At 46.4% G+C, this 21,760-nt stretch overlaps 1 protein-coding gene across 1 annotated transcript in view; it reads left to right on the forward strand.

Moving 5' to 3' along the window:
* Nucleotides 1-4,177, forward strand: part of LOC100277781 (uncharacterized) — a 39,788-nt gene extending 35,611 nt beyond the window's left edge. The window contains exons 8-11 of the mRNA NM_001349958.1: nt 2,005-2,089; nt 2,239-2,454; nt 3,052-3,113; nt 3,214-4,177. Coding sequence (NP_001336887.1) covers nt 2,005-2,089; nt 2,239-2,454; nt 3,052-3,113; nt 3,214-3,961 — 1,111 coding nt within the window. The 3' untranslated portion in view covers nt 3,962-4,177. The remainder of the gene's footprint in view (nt 1-2,004; nt 2,090-2,238; nt 2,455-3,051; nt 3,114-3,213) is intronic.
* The last annotated feature ends 17,583 nt before the right edge of the window (nt 4,178-21,760 follow it).

The raw sequence follows: 21,760 nt of genomic DNA on the forward strand, positions 1-21,760 counted from the left end.
GGTGGCCATCTGGGTGGTCAGAGCGGCGCCCAGGGCACGTTCGTGCTCCAGGGCGAGGGACGTGGCGCGCTCACGCTCCCGCGAGGCAGCCACAGCGGCCTGGATCGTAGCGAGGGCGGCGACGAGTGAGGGGTTGTGCTCGGCGGGTGCCGGTATGGTGGGAAACCCCGGCGGAGAGCCACGGCGCAGGGCCATGGGAGTGGCATCACGGAGGGGCCCGAGGCCGTCGATGTACGGGGCACTGCCACCTGTGTGTTCGCTGTGGGGGGCGGTGAGGCCGGGCAGGGGAGGTCCGACGGCCGTGGGGGAGGCCAGGCCGGCGTGCAGGGTGGAGGCCGCGCTCAGGGGGGCGGTGGTGAAGGCCAGGCGGGCGGCTCTGGCGGCCAGGCTCGCTCCAGGCGTGGCGGCGGCCCGGCTCGCGCCAGGAGCAGCAGTGGCGGCCGGGTCCGTGCCGGGAACGGCAGCGGCGGTGGGGCCCGCGCCAGGGGCCGGCGCAGCGGCGGCGGCCGTGTAGGAGAGGCGGCCGGCGTCCATGGGGGCAGCAGCGCCGGGGGCGGCGCGGATCCGGCGATGGGGAAAGGGGGAGGAGGTAGGAGAGGGGGGGAGGGGCCGGCGGCTGGAGGGCGGGTGGCCGGCGGCGGTAGGAGGGGCTGGCCGGCGGCGGCTGCAGGGAGGGGAAACCCCCTGGCGGCGGCTGCAGGGTGGAAAACCCCCTGGCGGCTGGCAGGAAACAGAGACCTAAACCTAGACTGAAGATACCATGTTAGAATAGGAACCCATTCCCTAAACAGGGGTTGGGAGTGATATTAATAGAGAGAGTATCTGGGCCAGGCCCATTACACAGGGGTAAAATGGTCATTACAGTGGGAATAGCACTAACCCTAGACGGGTAGTCTAACAGATATGATAGGATAGCTGCTGCCTGCTGGAGGCAGTCTCATTGTTGTCGCGCCTATGGTCCCACTATGCACCGACACCTCTACAGGTCTTCGTTGGATATGTCCAAACCATCTCAACCGATGTTAGACAAGCTTTAATTGGTGTTACTCCTAGCCTATCATATATATATGATATATCAGTCTGGACTCTACCCTTCTTGTATGGCCATAAATCCAATCCAATGCAACATACACATTTTCTCAACACTTATGGACTGAACATATCGTCTTTTTTGTAGGCCAACATTCTGCACCATACAACATAGCAAGTCATCTTTGTCTTACAAAATTTGCCTTTTAGCTTATGTTGTACCCTCTTGTCATATAGAATGTTAGACGCTTGACGCCACTTCATCCACCCTTCTTTGATTACAGGGCTAACATCTTCATCAATACCTCTGTCACTGGGTAGCACTGATCCTAAATACCTAAAGGTGTCCTTCCTAGACATTACTCGACCTTCCAAACTAACAACTCCTTCCTCATGTGTAGTGCCAAAATTACATCTCATATATTTTGTTTTAGTTCTACTGAGTCTAAAACCTTTGAATTCTAGAGTATCCCGCCACAACTTCATTAGCTATAAGGTTGCGAACCCTATACATCCTATATATGTTATTCTCTCCTTTGTACTCAAGCGTTGGTAAAGATGTTGAAAATAATTGAAAGAAGTATTCCTTTTCTAAGGCCTCTTAAAAGAATCTGAAGGGTTGAACAAATTGCAATAGTAAATTTGATAACAAAATCCATTAGGTGTTTGGACTAGGGGTCGTTCTTTAGTTAAGGTGTTTGTTGTTTCTTGTCTTTTAAGTTAACCCCCCTTCTTATTCTCTAGTGAGATAAGGGGTTTGTGTTGTATGGGACCACTCTTTCTCTCTTTAATACAAAGATACACAGACCTCCTGCATGTTCAAGGAAATAAGAAAAGAAAATCAATCCACTATTATGTTCTTAGTGTATTTCACTAATCTAGTAATGTATTAATGGTTCGCTTCTCTTTTAGCCTCTGTATGCAATTCTTCTTTGGTCAAATTTTCATTCTCCTAGCTCTACTCTGTCTTTTCAGATGCAAATCTTATGAACGTGCTAAAAAGAAGCTGACAATAGAAGAAGCGCCGAATATTCTGACTATTGCACTGAAAAGATATCAGGTACTATCTAGATTATCATTGTCATCAAACATTTACATTTCAAAAGTTCTATATAAACACTGTCCTAGCAATAGAGATGGCAACTACATGTAGAAGAGTGGAATGTTTGTAGCTTCATGTATCATTAAACATTGTCCTTTTATGTGCAGTCTGGCAAGTTTGGAAAGATCAGCAAAGCCATCAGATTTCCAGAAACCCTCAACATAGTTTGCTATATGAATCCAGATACTGATGACATATCGCCAGTTTACAGCCTCTATGCAGTGGTTGTCCATCATGATGTCATGAATGCTGCCTTCTCTGGTCATTATGTATGTTATGTTAAAGATACACATGGAAAGTGGTTCAAGGCAGATGACAGTCAGGTATGCTTACTCTTTTTTGGACATCTCATGGTTCTGTTCTCATGATTAGGGCATGTTTGGAACGTGATTTTGAGCTCCAAATTTCTAGGATTTGCTACAAAAATGAATTAATTCAAGTTCCTTCAAAGTAGGACCTTATGATTTTGTGTCCACAAATGAATCTATAATTCTTGGGAATATGAAACTATTATTATAATATGCATCTTACTAGAATAGTGATCAGATTCTGCATATTATTGGAATAGTGAGGAATGCTTTTTTGTGTTTGTTAGTAAGGGTTAGTTTGGTAACTCCATTTTTTCAAGAGATTTCTGTTTTCCCTTTCCCAAGGGAAAATGAACTAATTTCCCTTGGAAAAATGGAAATCCCCTAAAATATTATACGTCAAAACTTGAGTCCCCCTAACTGATAATCCTCTGGCTTGAAAGCCAACTACGATGGGTTATCATCCTAGTTGGGGTGTGTGGGCTGTATGCTTGGCTGTATGCTTATACGCCTTGTTAGTGCAATGATAACTGTGCATGTTCAAGGGAAAACTGTGGGGGTTATCATCAGAGAATCAGTTGTAAATATGCTTTTAATAACTGTCGTTTGCAGGTGAAACCTGTATCTCTGGACAATGTTATGTCAAAGTGTGCTTATATGCTGCTGTATGCAAGGTGATTACTGGGATTCTTTTGTTCTAACAGTTTCACTCACTTGTCCGGTTATGCCTGAGGACTTGTCAGTATATTCTAAACCCTGTTCTAATTAAATCAGGTGTTCACCGAGGGCACCGAGCTCTGTTAGGCAGGCTATTTCGGACCCAGCACGCCCGAAGAAGGCCAAACAGAAGGTGGTTCCAGGAGGAACAACATGGCGAGGAGGTTCTTTCAACAGGCACCAAGATGGTCAGCGGCATAGCAACCACACGGCAGATGACCTTACCCATGCATTTGACGAATATAGGAATGCACCATATTCGCCTTCAGATTCTCCGAGTCCTAGTGAGAGTTCATCCCTCTTTAGCAACTCTGATGCAGGGTCGCACAGCACTGTAAGCACCGATAGCAGCGAGAGCACGAGGAACTCGACCAGCACCGAGGAGTATGAGTATGTGTTCGGAGCTGCTGATCAGATGTACCCAGGAGGCCCCATGGGAGGAGCACCTGTGGAGAGTGATCAAATGTACCCAGGAGGCCCCATGGGAGGAGCACCTGTGGAGAGTGACTATTCTACGTATTCCCGATCCAGGTCCAGCTTGAATACCAGCTCATCAGGCCGGGATGCATACAGTGCGGCTAGCTCTGCCGACCACAAGCATCAGGTCGTCGGTTCCGGTGGGCAGGTTGAGGGCGATGAGAGCACGTCCTTGTTGTATACTGACAGAAGTAATCAGCAGTTGAGCAGTAAGTTAACAGACCAATATAGGCAGTTAGATGGGAGCGGACATGACCCTGGAGAAACCAGGGGCGGTGTCTTATTGAGAAGACCATCTAGGGACAGGACCGCTCAAACATTTTATTGATGTGCAGGGTTTGGGCTGTAGAGAAATAATGTAATGTAGCCTGTAATATTATCTCGCTGCATTGTGTAAAAAGAGAAGAGAGATGTCGTAGTCCATAAAAGTTGAATCCCCAACTTGGTGATATAATCCCGAGGAACCTGTAACAAATGTCACGTATTCCACGGGATCGACGTAGGACTGTAGGAGTAGATCATAAGATTAATGCAAAAGTTCATTGAACACAGACTCTGAAATCTGTGGGCCTGGCAACGCTCAAACAGATGGCGTGTCACTACTCACTAGTAGGCTCGATTTTTTGCAAGTACAAGTTTGACATATATAGGGATGGCTTCTCCTTGAACGACACGGCCGGCGACGAGGCTTCGGATTCGTAAGTCGTAACCCTGCAGCAGCATTGATTGTATGGGCCAAGCGATGGCCAGGACCCTTATCGGATATATAAGGTGATCTGGTTGGCATAATGCATGCATCACGTGCTTGTTGATAGCTATCGAGATTCTGGAAACCCAGGACCGCAAACCCCCCAAATTCTAGCTGGTTGGCAGTTGGCACACCGTCGGAGTTAGCCGATGATAGAAAAGGTGATCGGAGCACGAATCACGAGGTAAGAAATGGATAGAAAAAGGTTATCGGAGCACGGTTACTCAGAAGAGTCACCGAACTAATGTTCGTTGCTGAAGCGATGGGTGATAGATTATAGTGAACTCAACATCTTTTCTGAGGCAACGGATCATGTGCAAACCAGATATTTGGTGCAAACCGTGCATCCGTGCAAGCAGTTATGAAAATTTCCTAAAATAACCCTCCCATCATGTGTCAGCTATCAAAACAACCATTCCACCTCCTCTATTATACTTTTAAATACCTTCTCCCACTTCTAACTACATGTTGGTTTGCACCATTACATGGTTTGCACCTGATTTGTTTCCTAGATGTATCATCTGCATTTGATACGTTACTTTTCTAAGACTCTAGAATGCCAATCCATCTACTACCTCGATTATGATAGGGGTAATCAGGATGAACCTTCTTTCCTGGATTTGATGGCGGTGTTCGTTAGTGTTGCAACATTCGTTGCCGACGCCCCACACTCCTTGTGCTCCTACTCATTGTTAGTTGCATCAACGAGGGGTACCTAGATTCTTGCTCCAGCAGGGGATTCAAGAACCATGGAAGCCATTTGTGATAGTGGTTCCAGTTATTAGTAGGGTAAGGTGATCGAGACCTTGTGGCGGGTACAGTTTTGGCCAAACGGTTGTGATGGCGTCCATGCCGACCATAGGCTCATTTATATAGCACCCATCGTGATCAGAGGCCACAACCATGGGTGCTATTGTGCCCTCGACAGAGCATGTGGTGAACGCAGGGATAAGGGACTCTTCCTTGATTTCGCTTCACTTCTGTTACTAAGGATGAGAGGACATATCAACAATGAGTCCATGCAAGGAAAGATATAGCACATTAATATTATCTCCAACTATATTATGTCTCTTTTATATTCCTTCTACACATACTTCTCTAAAAATTCTCTCCTCTATCTTATTTTTCTCTAATTTATATCTTGTCATCTATACGTTAAATACCTATATTAAAGATATATTTTACAGGTGATTTTTGAACATACATATTTATCATGTCTTGTACATATTTTAGTTTTGCTTAATCCGCTATTTAAAGTATTAAATTAGATAGAGAAGAGAACCTCTACGTATACAACAGATGAAAAGATGTTTTAGATGATACTGTTCGAACTATAGAGAAGAAAATCCTCTATTAGAATACACAATCTTTACCGATCTATTTTGGAGACAGCCTAAGGCCATATTCTAAACATCTAAAACTAATAATTAACAACTAAAAATACTTGAGAGATTTAGAACAGGTCAACTAGTAGATCAATATATTAATTGTTAGTTATACCGCTTAAATAGCTACTGGTTGTTAGTTGCTCCAACAACCCATTTAAACCAGTTAACAACTTATTAGCTGATTAACAATTAGCTTTGGAGGTTTGAAACAGCCTAAGCCACAAAGTACCAACCGGTTCTTCGAAATTCGGCTACAAACGAAACGATCATTAGCGGCTGTGTGGTGAGTCGAGCGCGACAAGTCGCATGCATTGCCACGCATGCCCGCCCGTTCCAATCTCGTTCACGTCCCGGACAAGCGGTAGCACAGGACAGCCCGCCCGTTCCAATCACGTTCACGTCCCTGACAAGCGGTAGCACAGGACAGTGGACAGGACGGTCCGGCCGTCCGGCCGCCGCCCACAACCTCGTGTGGGCATCTGCCATGTGTGCAGCGTGCCTGCAATCTGCATGCACGCACCCGCGTTGCGGCGCCGTCCCGCATGTAAATTAAACAAGCGAAATGGCCATGATGTGCTCTTCAACTCGCACGTCCCGATCGATCACTCCGTTCGTTCCCCTAGTGCCCACACCGGTTGCGCGTCGCCGACACATGGAGCAGCGGGCGCTCGATCGCCGTGGCCACATATATCTTGGCGTGGGCGTGCCGTCGAAGGAATGCGGCGGCAGCCCGGCCGTGCGGCCGGTAAGATGATCAATTCCAATTTGATTGGCTCCGCTATTCGATCGAGGTGTTTTTTACACCAAAGCATCAACCTCACTGGCCGGCCGGCCGAAAGACGCACCCGCAGCAGCCTCGCGAGCATACCACCATGGACGCATGGCGTTTATACAGAGGTCTATCAATGAGCCACCCACCACTCCTCTTCTCTGTTCATTAGTGCAAAAGAGGCAAGCAAGCCATGATCGTGAGATGTCAAAAGGTTGAGAGATCAAAAGCAGCTGGATCTGGTGGCCTATCCTTTGTTCCCTGCTTATATCTCGCCGACCGGCTCAAAAGTACAAGAGAAATCCAGAGCTTGTTCGGCTGCCCATGTGGGAGCACTGTTGCAGCTGCAAAATACTGTTGCAGCTGCAATCCCTAGAGATAAAATACTGTAGAAGCCGCAGCCGCAGTCGGATTAAAGCCGCAGCGAACAAGCCACCAGTTGGATCGTCCAGCTGCCTGCGCGTGCCATGGAAAGGCGCCGAGGACCTCTCCAGTCCTGGGAGGCTGGGCTCCTGGCTACTACATACTGTTAGGGTGTATTCGTTTGTTCCGGAATCATGGTCTAGAACCAATCCAACCAGGAATACTTATCTAATTTGTATAGGTGTTGACGCCTTTTCGGAGCGCCAAATACTCAAGAAGAACCGGCGGCGGTGCTCTCTGCACAGGGGCGGACGGTCCGCGCGCGGGGCCGGACGGTCCGCGGCCTGGTGCGAGGCACGGTGGTACTCTCTGCGCAGGGGCGGACTGTCCGCGGCCTGGTGCGCGGCTAGGGCTTCTCTGCCTGACGGCCGGACGGTCCGCGCCCTGAGGCCGGACGGTCCGCGCGTACGCAGAGACGGCGGAAGTCGCCGGCGGCGCCTGGATCTCGCTCCCGGGAGGGACCCCGTCGGGGAGGAGAGATCCTAGGTGGTGTCTAGGCTCGGGCCGGCCGACCTAGACTCCTCTAATCGACGTAGAGCCGAAGAGAGACGAAGAATTTGGGGATTGGGAGGCTAAACCTAAACTAGACTAGAACTACTCTTAGGATAAAATGCGAATAAAAGTTATATTGATTCGATTGTTGATGATTACAAATCGGCCGTAGACCTCTCTATTTATAGAGGAGGGGGGCTGGACCCTTTACACAACTGATTCCGAGCTAATCCCGCGAATATAGCTAACAACCGTAGCACAAAACTCGGAACCCTAATCTATTCTGCGCACGCGCGGACCGTCCGGCCCACAGGCGCGGACCGTCCGCTTGCTCATTTTTGGTTCGAACATATGCCCCCCTGCCTTTTGGTGGAGCTGGGCGAACCAAAAGCATCTAACTCGATGTGATCACATCGGTTCTCTTAGGCATCTTGCCACATACTAGGATGGTACTGTTTGAGGAAACGCCCATTCAAAGCCTTTGGTAAATTCTTGCCTTGTAATATTTGTAGCAAATAGGCGTTACCAGACATTACCTGTTTTACTTTATAAGGACCCTCCCAGCTTGGCGACCACTTTCCAAACTTCCGGTCTTTATTCCTTAGAGGCAAGATGGTCTTCCACACCAGATCCCCTACTTGAAATGACTTTGCTTATTGTAGGCCCTGGCTACCATGATCTTGTCCTTTTCTATCGCTCCCAAAGCTATCATCCTCTTGTCGGTCACCTCATCAATATTATCCATCATTGAATTATAATAATCAGCAGTAGTTAGATTATTTTGTCTGGCAAACCTGACAGCATTCAAACTTATTTCCACAGGTAACACTGCTTCCTGCCCATAGACAAGCTCAAAAGGAGATACTTTAGTAGCACTATGTTTAGATATTCTATGAGCCCATAAAGCTTCAGACAAAATCTTATGCCAATGTTTAGGATTATCAGATACCTTCTTCTTTATCAAATTAATCAATGTCCTATTACTAGACTCGGCCTGTCCATTGGCCTGAGCATAATATGGAGACGAATTAAGCAGCTTAATTCTGTATAATTCAGCAAATTCACGTACCTCCTTTGACATAAAAGAAGTACCTTGATCTGTAGTCAAGGTCTGGGGAATGCTGAATCTATGAATAATATGCTCAGTTATGAACTCAATTACCTCCTTGTGCGTCATGTTCTTTAGAGCAACGGCTTCAGTCCATTTGGTGAAATAGTCAGTGGCAACTAACACAAACCGATGCCCCTTTGATGATGAAGGATGAATTTCTCCAATAAAGTCTAATCCTCATCCTCTGAATGGCCAAGGCTTGATGATAGGATGTAATTCGGCTGCAGGGACCAACTGTAGGTCGCCGAATTTTTGACACACTTGGCACCCCTTGTAGTACTTGAAACAATCAGCTGTCATACTAGGCCAATAAAAACCAGATCTTTGGAGCTGATTGATGGGTACCACAAATTCCTTCATGTACTTCGGCCATGGCTAATATAGCATCATCTGGGCCCAAGCACTTAAGCAGGACATCATTAACCGTTCGGCGGTAAAGTTCATCACTCATCAAAACATACTTGAAAGCTGTTCACCGAATGTTCTTATCTGTCCTGATATTGGGATTTTGCAAATAATTAAGTATAGGTGTCCTCCAATCACTTGCATCGGCTTCATTGTCAGCCGAATCAATTAAGAGAACCTTTCTGGTAACCTCGGACGGTCCGGCGTCAACACGCGGACGGTCCGCGACCTGGGAATTTGGCTCTGCACTGGTTATCAGATTTTCAGTTTTGTGAAATTTCCCTCTCTTTATCCGATAACCCGATGCATCTTGTGCCAAGTCGTTAGCTCTATGATTCTCAACTCTAGAGATATGCCGAATACTGAATTCGTCAAAAGAATGGATTATGCTCCAACATTTCTCAAGATAACTATTTAGAGTACCATCAAGACATTGATATTCTTTTAACACTTGTTGGACAACCAGCTGAGAATCACCAAATACCTTCACATGTTTTACTCCCATACCATTTAAAAGCTCTAAACCGAATAGGAGGGCCTCATATTCAGCTTGATTATTAGTGCAATACGTTTTCAATCGGCTAGAGAAGTCAAAGGAGACATTACTTGGTGAAACAAGCACAATGCCAATTCCTTGCCCTTCATTGCAAACCGATCCATCAAAATATAAAGTCCAAGGAGTAATAGTGAGGTATGATATGTCTAGTTCATGAATATCATTAACCTGATGTTCTACAATAAAGTCCGCTACGACTTGGCCTTTCATAGATTTCAATGGTTCATAAGCCAAGTCATATTCTATGAGTGCATAAGCCCACTTACCAATTCTACCACTCATAATTGGGTTATGCAACATGTACTTGATTACATCGGCTTGACCAGAAACAGTGCAATGACTAGACAGTAAATAACATCTACATTTGGTGCATGCATAAAACAAGCATAAGCATAACTTTTCAATAAAAGTGTACCTTGTTTCAGCATCCACCAACCTTCGGCTTAGATATGTCACCACATGCTCCTTCCCCTCAGTTTCTTGTGTCAGAACAGCCCCAATAACCTTGTCTTCAGCTGCAATGTATAATCTGAATGGTACTCCTACTTGTGGTGCTTTTAACACGGGAGCCGAAGACAAGTATTTTTTAATGAGATCAAATGCTTCCTGCTGCTCTGCCCCCCAAGTGAATTCAGCATCATTCTTAAGCCGAAGGATAGGGGTGAAGGCATCAATTTTCCCGGCTAAGTTAGAAATAAATCTTCGTAAATAATTCACCTTGCCGAGAAACCTCTGCACTTCGACCTTACACGTCGGAGGCCCCACATTCCGAATAGACTTGATTCGGTCAGGATCTATTTCTATACCATGTTCATGGATGACAAATCCTAAAAACTTACCAGCCGACACTCCAAAAGCACATTTACGTGGGTTCATTTTTAAACCATACCGACGCATTTTATCAAAGGCTTTGCGCAAATCAGCTATATGAGAACTAAACTCAGCCGATTTGACTACAATATCATCAATGTAGACTTCCACAGTGTTTCCTAACAACTCATGGAAGATCAGATTCATAGCCCTCTGATAAGTAGCACCAGCATTTTTAAGACCGAATGTCATGACAACCCATTCAAATAAACCAATGAAGCCTGGACATATAAAGGCCGTTTTAGACGCATCTTCTTCGGCCATGAAAATCTGATTATATCCGGCATTACCATCAAGGAAGCTAATAATTCTATTCCCTGATGCATTATTGATTAATGTGTCGGCTATGGGCATGGGATATTCATCTTTAGGAGTTGCTTTATTTAAATTACGAAAATCAATGCATACTCTAAGCTTACCTGACTCCTTCTCCACCGGCACAATATTGGAGACCCACTCTGCGTATCTGCAAGGTCTAATAAAATTAGCTTCTAGCAGCCGGTGGATTTCGTCCTTGATTCGTGGGAGAAGATCTGGACGAAATGTTCTAGCTTTCTGCTTGAAAGGTCTGAAACCAGGCTTAATAGGCAGCCGATGTTCGACAATTTCTCGGCTTAGTCCAGGCATTTCAGTGTAATTCCAAGCAAAACAATCTGAATATTCCTTCAATAGACCGATCATCTCATTTCTAGAATCGGTCTCCAGGGTCTTGTTTACAAAAGTCGGCCTTGGAGTTTTACCATCCCCTATGTCAATCTCCTCCAAAGGATCGGCCGATGTAAACCCCTGTCCTAGTTTATCAAGATCTCTGAATTCCTCTATCATGTTCCCCATAGAAGAATTAGAAGATCTTTGTGTGACGGTGGAATTTCCGGTCTCGGGGACCGGATCGTCCGTAATACTGTCCTTTTGCTGTGATATATGTTCGGTCTTAAAGTCCGAACCCTTTTGTGAAAGACCAGACCATCCGGCCTTGGCGGCCGAACTGTCCGTGACCAAAAACTCATGAACTTTGTGTGTATTCATCATTTAGCTTTATTTGGGATTTAGCCGATTCTCCATCGGCTCTAGCATTACAGGAATGAAACCTTTCTTATCTATACTTATGAATTGATAATCAGAAAAGTCTACTCCTGTGAGACATGTAGCAGTCTCATAAGTCCAGAGTACGGGGGCATCGGCCACAGCGATGCAGGCCGATACATCAGCATGTACTTGTTCTATGTCATCGCCTACCCATTGTATCAACATTTGATGTAATGTAGAAGGTATACATTGATTGGCGTGAATCCAATCTCTGCCTAGAATTAAATTGTAATTTCCTTCTACATCAGCGACGAAGAATGCAGCAGCAAGGGTCTTAGTCCCGATGGTTAATTCAACGGACGTGACTCCCCTGGCTTTGATCGAACTATCAGTTCCAACACCGCTGAGGGTCATGTTGGTCTTGACAAGTTCGTCATCTTGTTTACCTAATTTTCTGTACAATGAATAAGGCATTAGATTTACAGCCGCCCCTCCATCTACCAACATCCTAGCAATCGGTATCCCATCAATGTGGCCGCGCACGAAGAGCGGCTTTAAATGATTTACCGATTCTTTTGGTTTAGTAAAGGCGGCTTCTTTAGGACCAAAATCAAACTGGGCAACAACAGGTTCATCGTCGCCGATAATAGTACAATCAGCGGAAAATGTAATAATATTTACATCCATACCTGGGCGTTCTGGAGAGGCCTCGTAGTCAACCAAGTCTTCTCCGAGCATGTCGTCCTCCTCCATTGATGTTGTCGTGTCATTGGAGGCTTCCTGGTGAATAGCGGACGGTCCGCACGCGGGGGCCGGACGGTCCGCGCCTGGTGCGGGTTGTCCAGAGGCTTCCTGGTGAACGGCGGACGGTCCGCGCGCGGAGGCCGGCCGGTCCGCGCCTGGTGCAGATTGTCCAGACGCTTCCTGGTGAGGGACAGACGGTCCGCGCGCAGAGGCCGGATGGTCCGCGCCTGGTGCAGGTTGACTTTCTATTTCCGTGGCCGTTTGTTTTTTCTCGACGGCCTTTGGTCTCCATTTCTTTTGCGGTGGCGGGTATAGTGGATGTGTGTCATTAAATGTCTTTTCCGCCTCCTTCTCCTGGCTCTCCTTTGCTCTTAGGCGCTGTAATTTTCTCTTTTGGGATCGTGTCAATCCCGCTGGGCACCATCGAGGCATGGAGTATTTTGGATCGGCTGTTTTGATGGTAGCCGTATCCTTTTCAGTTGTGTTGGCCGATTCGCCGAAAATCATCGGCCCTTTATTGTCTCCCTGTATGATAACATCTGCGGTGCCTATTTTGATGATGTCCTTTTTTGTTGTTCTTTGAGTTGCTACAAGCATATGCCCCCCTGCCGGATTGGTCGGCCTAGGAGGCCGAGTAGTCCGGCAATCTTGTTGGGCCTGTGCCTGGTGACCTGATTCAGCAGCGCTCAATCGGTCTTGTACTGGCGGCGCCAACCTATCAAAAACGGACGTTTGGGGTGCCCCCCAGGCGGGGTACTGTGGCATCCCAAATGGATATGGTGGCATGCCCCACATTTGATTTGGGACATATGGTGGAGGTAAGTATGCGTATGGATATGGCATAGATGGATAAGGAGGTGGAGGGGTCCATGTCGGCATGTTAGGTCTCAATTGTACAATAGGACCTTTCATTTCTTCCGATTGGTGAGGTGGTCCAATCGGCCTGACCTGACGTTGCTCATGAATGGGTGAGCGGGGTCGCTTTGGTGGCCGGTCACTGGGGCCGGCCTTCTTTTTCACATATTTAGACAACAATTGATCGAAAGTTGGGCCAGGCTTGATCAGCCGACCAGCTGCTTTAAATGTATTTGTTTTCCACGTACCTATCTCTGGTCGTCGTGGTTTGAAGGTACGTGGTCGCTGCGAGTCCTGAGCATGGCCGGACCGTCCGCCAGAGTCCTCCGGACCGTCCGGAGAAGCGTCAGACCGTCCGCGTCGGGACGGCGGACTGTCCGTGATGCGCAGCACGGGTTCCCGCAACTGTTTCCCTATCGGCGCTTGCCCCCCAGTGCTAGAGGCTGTAATGGTCACCTTCAGGGTCTCCTCTCCATCGGGAGTCTTCTCGGCCACCACTTTCCTGGAAGAAACTTTACAATCCCCATCGGCCTTTTTAACATTGCCGATGATTGTTTCCTTGCCTTTGTCTTTATCGGCTGTATTTGGCCGAACCAGGACTTTCTTGCCCTCGAAGTCAATCATGTTAATTGGAAAGGGCTCTGTATCCACCTGCATTTCCTGAAATTTCAATCGTCCTTCGTTAATGGCCGATTGAATCTGTCGCCGAAATACATTACAATCATTAGTGGCATGAGAAAATGAGTTATGCCACTTGCAGTACGCACGACGTTTTAGCTCGTCGGCGGATGGAACAGTGTGATTTATTTTAATATTGCCATTTTTAAGTAACTCATCAAATATTTTATCACATTTACCAACATTAAATGTAAACTTTACCTCCTCTTGCCGTTTCTTTTGAACCGGCTGTAAGGAAGCACAAGCCGAAGATTTGGCCTGCTTTGGCCAAACCATTTCGGCAGCGTACACTTCTGCTGATTCGTCATCTGAGCTACTTTGGTCGCATTCTACTATGTGTACGTTGTGACGCATTGTTTTAGCAGTTTCTTTGCTCCGGCTTTCGCAAGCCAAAGCTCTCTGGTGTAACTGTGCTAGTGTAAAAAATTGGATGCCTTCTAATCTTTCTTTTAAATAATATCGCAGACCATTAAGGCTAATCCTACTAGCTGTTTCTCCGCTAAATGAATTTGAAAGCATTGGTTTCTTGTATCTCGGAATCTCCGGATGTAATCATTAACCGATTCATCTTTTGTCTGTCGCAACGACACTAAATCTACCAAATCCAACTCATAATCACCGGAGAAAAAATGATCATGAATTTTTTGTTCTAGATCCCCCCATGATGAAATGGAATTAGGAGGTAAAGTGGCATACCATGCAAACGCGGTTCCTGTTAGCGATAATGAAAATAAACGAACGCGAAATGCCTCTGTGTCGGCCAATTCTCCCAATTGTGCTAAGAACTGGCCTATATGTTCGCGTGTGTTTTTCCCTTGATCACCCGAAAATTTTGCAAATTCGGGTATCCTGGTTCCCTGTGGGTATGGGTGGTGATCAAATCGGCTGTCGTAAGGTTTCCGATATGATTGCCCCCCAGGGACCATGCTTACTCCGAGCTTATCTCGGAACGCCCCGGCTATTTCTTCCCTTACTATATCAATGGCAGCCGGTGCAAGACCACCGGCTCTCTGGTCAAACATAGGTGGGGTTGGCTGGATATTAGCATGTTGTCTTTCCCCCCATTGGTTTGAGTTACGTGGTGCATTTTCATTTGCCCTATATGGGTCATAGGTTTGATCGTTTCTTTCCGGCCTTCGAGGTGGGGCCGGAAAGCTTTCCTGGGCTTTGGATCCTGAATTAATGGGCTGGTGCATCGCATAGTGTGATGGGAAGTGTTGCTGGGATGGGCGAGGATTCATGTAATAATCCTCCTCAAAATACTCATGCGCGGACTGTCCGGATACGTACCCGGACCGTCCGTGGTTATATGCGGACCGTCCGTCGTTGTATGCGGACCGTCCGACTGGGTAGTTTGGGTTCTGTGCCGTGTGTGGTGGCTCGGGTGCGTATCTAGGTAACTCATTAAAAATAGGCCCGACTGTTGCTGGCCCGGACGGTCCGCGCTCACGTGCGGACGGTCCGGGTATGTGCAGATCGGCTGGTTTGCTGCCGATTTGCGGTTGCTTAGGGTATGTGTCCATCGACATCCCATAAAGGGGTTGTGACTGGTCGTGACAACCTGTAGCCGATGTGTTACACGCGTTATCTCCTAACCAACCTCGTGTGAAGGAAAATTTGCGATGTTAGACTTATCGAATGCACGTACTAGTCTCTTAACATCGCTTTGCATACCACCTATGATGCTCTGCATTTGTTCACGCTGCTCTTCTACATAATTTCTAAGAGATTGTAGCTCGTTGGTATTACTTACATTGGGGATATCTGGCGTGGGTTGGAGCGAAGCCGGATCCGTCGCCCGATGTCGGACGACCTTGTTGTTCCTGTCCACTTTGAAGCTGGCCAAGAATTTCGCTCTCGCCTCCTGGATCATCCGCTCCTTGTGCTCCTCAAACTGGAGCTGCTTGTCAGCCGGCAAGGTTTCCCAAGTCAGCTCTATGATGTTGCTTGGAGAAATATCAGAGCTCTCCCTTGAACCGGCCATTGAGGGCCGATTTGATGTGCCTAGATGTGTTATCCCCAGCGGAGTCGCCAAAAAGTATGTTGACGCCTTTTCGGAGCGCGAAATACTCAAGAAGAACCGGCGGCGGTGCTCTCTGCACAGGGGCGGACGGTCCGCGCGCGGGGCCGGACGGTCCGTGGCCTGGTGCGAGGCGCGGTGGTACTCTCTGCGCAGGCCGCGGACCGTCCGGCCCTAGGCCGCGGACGGTCCGCGGCCTGGTGCGCGGCTAGGGCTTCTCTGCCTGACGGCCGGACGGTCCGCGCCCTGAGGCCGGACGGTCCGCGCGTACGTAGAGACGGCGGAAGTCGCCGGCGGCGCCTGGATCTCGCTCCCGGGAGGGACCCCGTCGGGGAGGAGAGATCCTAGGTGGTGTCTAGGCTCGGGCCGGCCGACCTAGACTCCTCTAATCGATGTAGAGCCGAAGAGAGACGAAGAATTTGGGGATTGGGAGGCTAAACCTAAACTAGACTAGAACTACTCCTAGGATAAAATGCGAATAAAAGTTGTATTGATTCGATTGTTGATGATTACAAATCGGCCGTAGACCTCTCTATTTATAGAGGAGGGGGGCTGGACCCTTTACACAACTGATTCCGAGCTAATCCCGCGAATATAGCTAACAACCGTAGCACAAAACTCGGAACCCTAATCTATTCTGCGCACGCGCGGACCGTCCGGCCCACAGGCGTGGACCGTCCGGACCGTCCGCTTGCTCATTTTTGGTTCGAACAATAGGCTCTGATCACCTGGAATCAATCCTGCCCCCAATCCTAAACAAACGAACGCAGCCTTAAGGAATAGCATTTTCAGTTTTAATTTAATCCAGAAAATCACAATGATATATGTGACGATATGTATGTGCATGTATGTATCACTATTTACATAAGTAGTAAACAACAGTAAAACATACACAATTTACCATGCGGAGGGACCGATGCTCAAGACATCAGTGGCTCCATTCACACGAGACATCTCGTGTGTATGTTCAATGTAGTCGTACACAGTCGATGCAGGCAGATGTACGCAGTGCAATCCCACGAACGGTGCCGACGACGAAGAACTGGATCAACGCTGGTCAAGTGGTCGGAGCGAGCAGTCGCGAGTACGCTCCCCAAAAACCTGATCGCCCGCACACCCGTGCAAGTGTCGCTCTGCGGACGACGATTTCGGAGGCCTACTCTCCCAAACTCTCTGCGCTCGCAGAAGGTGGGATGGGGATGGGCCGTACGCAACACGTTTGAGAATGTCGTATGTGTGTTCTCTCGTGACCAGAAGCCGCATCCCCTCCTCGTATATATACACGTGTAGAGGGAGGCCAACAGACAGTAACGGTCACCATCAGAGCTACCGTTAGAGCCAGCCAGAAACTGACGCCATCATTGACGTCCGTTAAGAGCTGACAGCCATTAAAACTCGTCCGTTACTAGCCATAACACAGGAAACAGCCAGTAACGTACAACAGTAATGGACGGTCATTACTCTAGGCAAAATGCGCAACCATTAGGAAAGAATATTCGGACCAAGGTTCGATCTACCACGACCACGGCCCGGCCCGGCCAGCGGCGCACGCGTGTGGTAGTCCTTCATCCTTTTCTCAGCTTCTCAATAGATGCACCAATGGTCCACCTATTTAAGTTGAGTGAATTGTTCCTTGAACTTCCGGGATGGTACTAAAGTACTAGTACACCATACCATTAAAGTGGGCCTCTAACATTGACTATTATTGAATATTAATATGGGCTAGGCCCACATTAATTCAACAATCCCCACCAAAAGTCACACTAAAATGCTCTCATCATATCAAACGTTTGATATACTGGTGTTTCGATGGAGACAGTTAAGTTGAACATCCACCTAGAATCTAGATTACACTTGACCACAACTGCACAATGGACTAGGTCTTGAATTGATAGTTTTGCGTGGAATAAGTTTCATCTAAACTCTTTACCAGTACTAGATTACCGAGCGCATCCCCTCTGGTTGGAGTATAAGTCAAACTCCATAGCCTTTCATGGGTATCTAGAGACCACCCAGATCTCATAAACTATGACTAGCAGTTAACCTATATAGGTATGTTCCTCTAAAGATGTTCTGTAGGACAACATCTTTGCTTCACAAAGACACTTGGAACATATTAAGGTGTAAACACCAACCTACCTTACAACAAGGAAAGATGTGCATCTGAGATGAAACTTATTAAGGGTCTTTTCTCTCAGTCTACCACTAGCTTGTTTCACATTCTAATTCACGAGATCTTCGATCACATTGAACAAGTTACCACTATGATAAACTTTAGGTGGGTCTTAGGCCCATCTCACTCGATGGACTATCTATCACACTACGTGATAGCCCAACGCTATTACTCCGGAGTTTTAGACATATGGACATAGTCCAACGCTATTACTCCGGAGTTTCTCAATTTCCTTACAGATTTAAAATGCCTCTTTATGTGCCTTATCGACTTCATATTATCCTTAGAACTGTTTATCTTGATTATCACAGTTCATAGAAATAGACGATGTTGGGGGTCTTCCTCTCCGCCAAAGGTCCTTAACATCTAAATAGCTTCGGCAAAATGCCAAAAGAGGTCCGCCCCACTTTCATCGAAGGTTCTCAAGACGAAGACCTTAGGAGGAAGCAACAACTCAGAACACCGAAGCTTAGTAGCTTCAGCTCAGATCAAGCAAAGCAGGAAAAGACTTGATAGACCTTGTTAGTTTAAGTTGTTTATAAACAAATGTCCAAGGGCATTGATGTAATTTTACCTAGGCTGTGTCCCGTGCCTATAAATAGATGAACAGTAACACCACACTGTTCACGCTGGATTGTAACCACTCTCCCGCATTCACGCCTTCGAGCAAGCCGAAGGTATCAATGTAATATTAATACTGTTAAACATTCATTTATTTTTTATGGGATACGAATACAAATGAATTAATAAGATGCAGTTATCATCTTTATCCTTTCGTATTCCTATTCACGTATTAAATAATGAAGGTATGTTTCCCTTGACCTTCGTCTGATGAGTATTATACCCATGTGGAGATAATGCTTCGGAAGACGAAGGTCCCTTAATCTTTAACGATTGTGTTGCCTTGTTCTTGATTCACAGCATTTAAGAACAAGTAACCAACAGCCGACACAGGTTTTTCAACCACCTGTAAATCCATAAGGAGTCCACGAAGCCATTCAACCTCAACTGAAGTGGTATCTAATGCTGTGAGTTTTGCTTCCATAGTCGACATCATTAAGATGGTCTGCTTGCAAGACTTCCATGTAATGGTGTATGTTTATTTATTTGGCGTACGTATTCTTTTGTATGTACGATACGCGAATCGATGATTAGAAGTTGACTGTGGGGTAGACGAACCAAACTCGTTCGAGGACAACCCATAGGACACGTTCGATCAAGGCAAGTGTATTCTCCCTCTCCATTTCTATTTGTACCCAAATAATGCATATAATAATGTTTACTTTTCGGATATTGCATAATTCGATGGGATTTGCCTAAATAATGATTTCCTAGAATTACCAACCCTATTCCTTGAATTACCGTGGGATAAATGCTATGCTTAGCAATTTGTGCTATTGCTCAACTTGATAAATATGATGTCAGTCTTTTAACGATACTATGTTCCAGAAATGAAGTTTTATTTATGATGTTAACCCGATGGTTAAACAAGAACATTTTGTATTAAATGGAACATGGAGTGACCACCCAGAATAACTGTGCAACCACGAGTGTTATAATGGCTCTGGCTTTGGTAATTAGCTCTATAAGCTTAATGCTTAGCAACCCTACCTAAAAGATGGGCAAGAGGGGCGGCAGTGGTTTGGTGGCAGCTCATGTTAACATTGGGTGGTAGTCTTGGCTTACCTCAACCTAGAGGGCCATCAATACTAACGTGGAAAGCTTAGCGGGTGGCTTTGTACTAAGGATATTTTGTGAAAGTCTCATAGTGGATCCCTAGCCATTGACCTAGGAAGTGTTTATGGGTTCGATCAACCTAGGCTAGATGGGATACACGGCTTGTGGGTAAAGTTGTACCAACCCTGCAGAGTGTAAAACTGATATGTCAGCCGTGCTCACGGTTAAGAGCAACCTGGACCCTAGCATGATAATTGAACTTAAAGATGGAAAATAAATCGTGATTTGATGATCTACCAGTGGTTTGCTTAAGTGATTTCACTTAAGTGTTTTTTATATAATCTTATGCCTTTGATTAATTGGGATATTTGGGACACACTTATTAGTAAGACATGTGTTGCTAATAAAATATTAGATCAACTAAAATGCTTACCACTTATCCATAGCCTACCTTGTTAACTTTGCATTATTTCCCCCAGTTGCTGAGCCCCGACCATAAGTGAGCTCACCCTTGCTAATATTTTGATCAGAGGGCGATGATGAAGACATTGTAGGTGATGTCGATGAGTATTAAAGTCTAACGATGCGCCAGTCACCTTCCTGTGGAAGAGTGTCCATGTTTAATTCCACCGTACTTTGATAATGGTACTTGTTTAAGATACTATGATCCGGATGATGTAATAAAGTTACTCTACTCTCTTTACGCCTTTATTGCATTGTCTTTTGATATATTACACTTGTGACGTCAACATATGTGTGCAAAATGGATCCTGGCCCACATATGCTATGCATTCGGTTTTGCCCCTGTCGGTCCTTGTTCTCAGATGCTATACACTAAGAACAAAGCAACACAATTGTTATTGATTAGGGACCTTCGTCCTTCGAAGCATTATCTCCCTTAGGACATAATGATCTCTAGATGAAGGTCATGAAGGACATACCTTCATCATTTTAGTGAGAAAAGATATGAATAAAGACAGGAACACAAGAAGAATATAAACAATTATTCCAAATCATTAGATTATTCATCTCTTTATTTCATAAACATGAATAAATGTCAATAGTAACTATATTACATTTGTACCTTCGGCTTGACAGAAGGTAAAAGAGCGGAAGTGACGCTGGAGTGATTACAAATCAGCGTGAACAGTACGGTGTTACTGTTCATATATTTATAGGTACAAGACGCAGTCTGGATGAAATTACATTCATGTCTTTGACATTCACTGTTGACCATAAGGCAAACTATCGAGGACTAAGCAGTATTTTGCCCCTTAAGTCGGTTTCTCCTTTCACCATCGTTAATGTGCTAAGCCGAAGCTCCTTCAGCCACATCTTTGGAGCTAGCTTGTCCTTTGTTCAGACCGCACCTTCATACCACGTACCTATCTCTGGTCGTCGTGGTTTGAAGGTACGTGGTCGCTGCGAGTCCTGAGCATGGCCGGACCGTCCGCCAGAGTCCTCCGGACCGTCCGGAGAAGCGTCAGACCGTCCGCGTCGGGACGGCGGACTATCCGTGATGCGCAGCACGGGTTCCCGCAACTGTTTCCCTGTCGGCGCTTGCCCCCCAGTGCTAGAGGCTGTAATGGTCACCTTCAGGGTCTCCTCTCCATCGGGAGTCTTCTCGGCCACCACTTTCCTGGAAGAAACTTTACAATCCCCATCGGCCTTTTTAGCATTGCCGATGATTGTTTCCTTGCCTTTGTCTTTATCGGCTGTATTTGGCCGAACCAGGACTTTCTTGCCCTCGAAGTCAATCATGTTAATCGGAAAGGGCTCTGTATCCACCTGCATTTCCTGAAATTTCAATCGTCCTTCGTTAATGGCCGATTGAATCTGTCGCCGAAATACATTACAATCATTAGTGGCATGAGAAAATGAGTTATGCCACTTGCAGTACGCACGACGTTTTAGCTCGTCGGCGGATGGAACAGTGTGATTTATTTTAATATTGCCATTTTTAAGTAACTCATCAAATATTTTATCACATTTACCAACATTAAATGTAAACTTTACCTCCTCTTGCCGTTTCTTTTGAACCGGCTGTAAGGAAGCACAAGCCGAAGATTTGGCCTGCTTTGGCCAAACCATTTCGGCAGCGTACACTTCTGCTGATTCGTCATCTGAGCTACTTTGGTCGCATTCTACTATGTGTACGTTGTGACGCATTGTTTTAGCAGTTTCTTTGCTCC

Source organism: Zea mays, chromosome 4 (genome assembly GCF_902167145.1).
Source record: "Zea mays cultivar B73 chromosome 4, Zm-B73-REFERENCE-NAM-5.0, whole genome shotgun sequence".
Lineage (NCBI taxonomy): Eukaryota > Viridiplantae > Streptophyta > Magnoliopsida > Poales > Poaceae > Zea > Zea mays.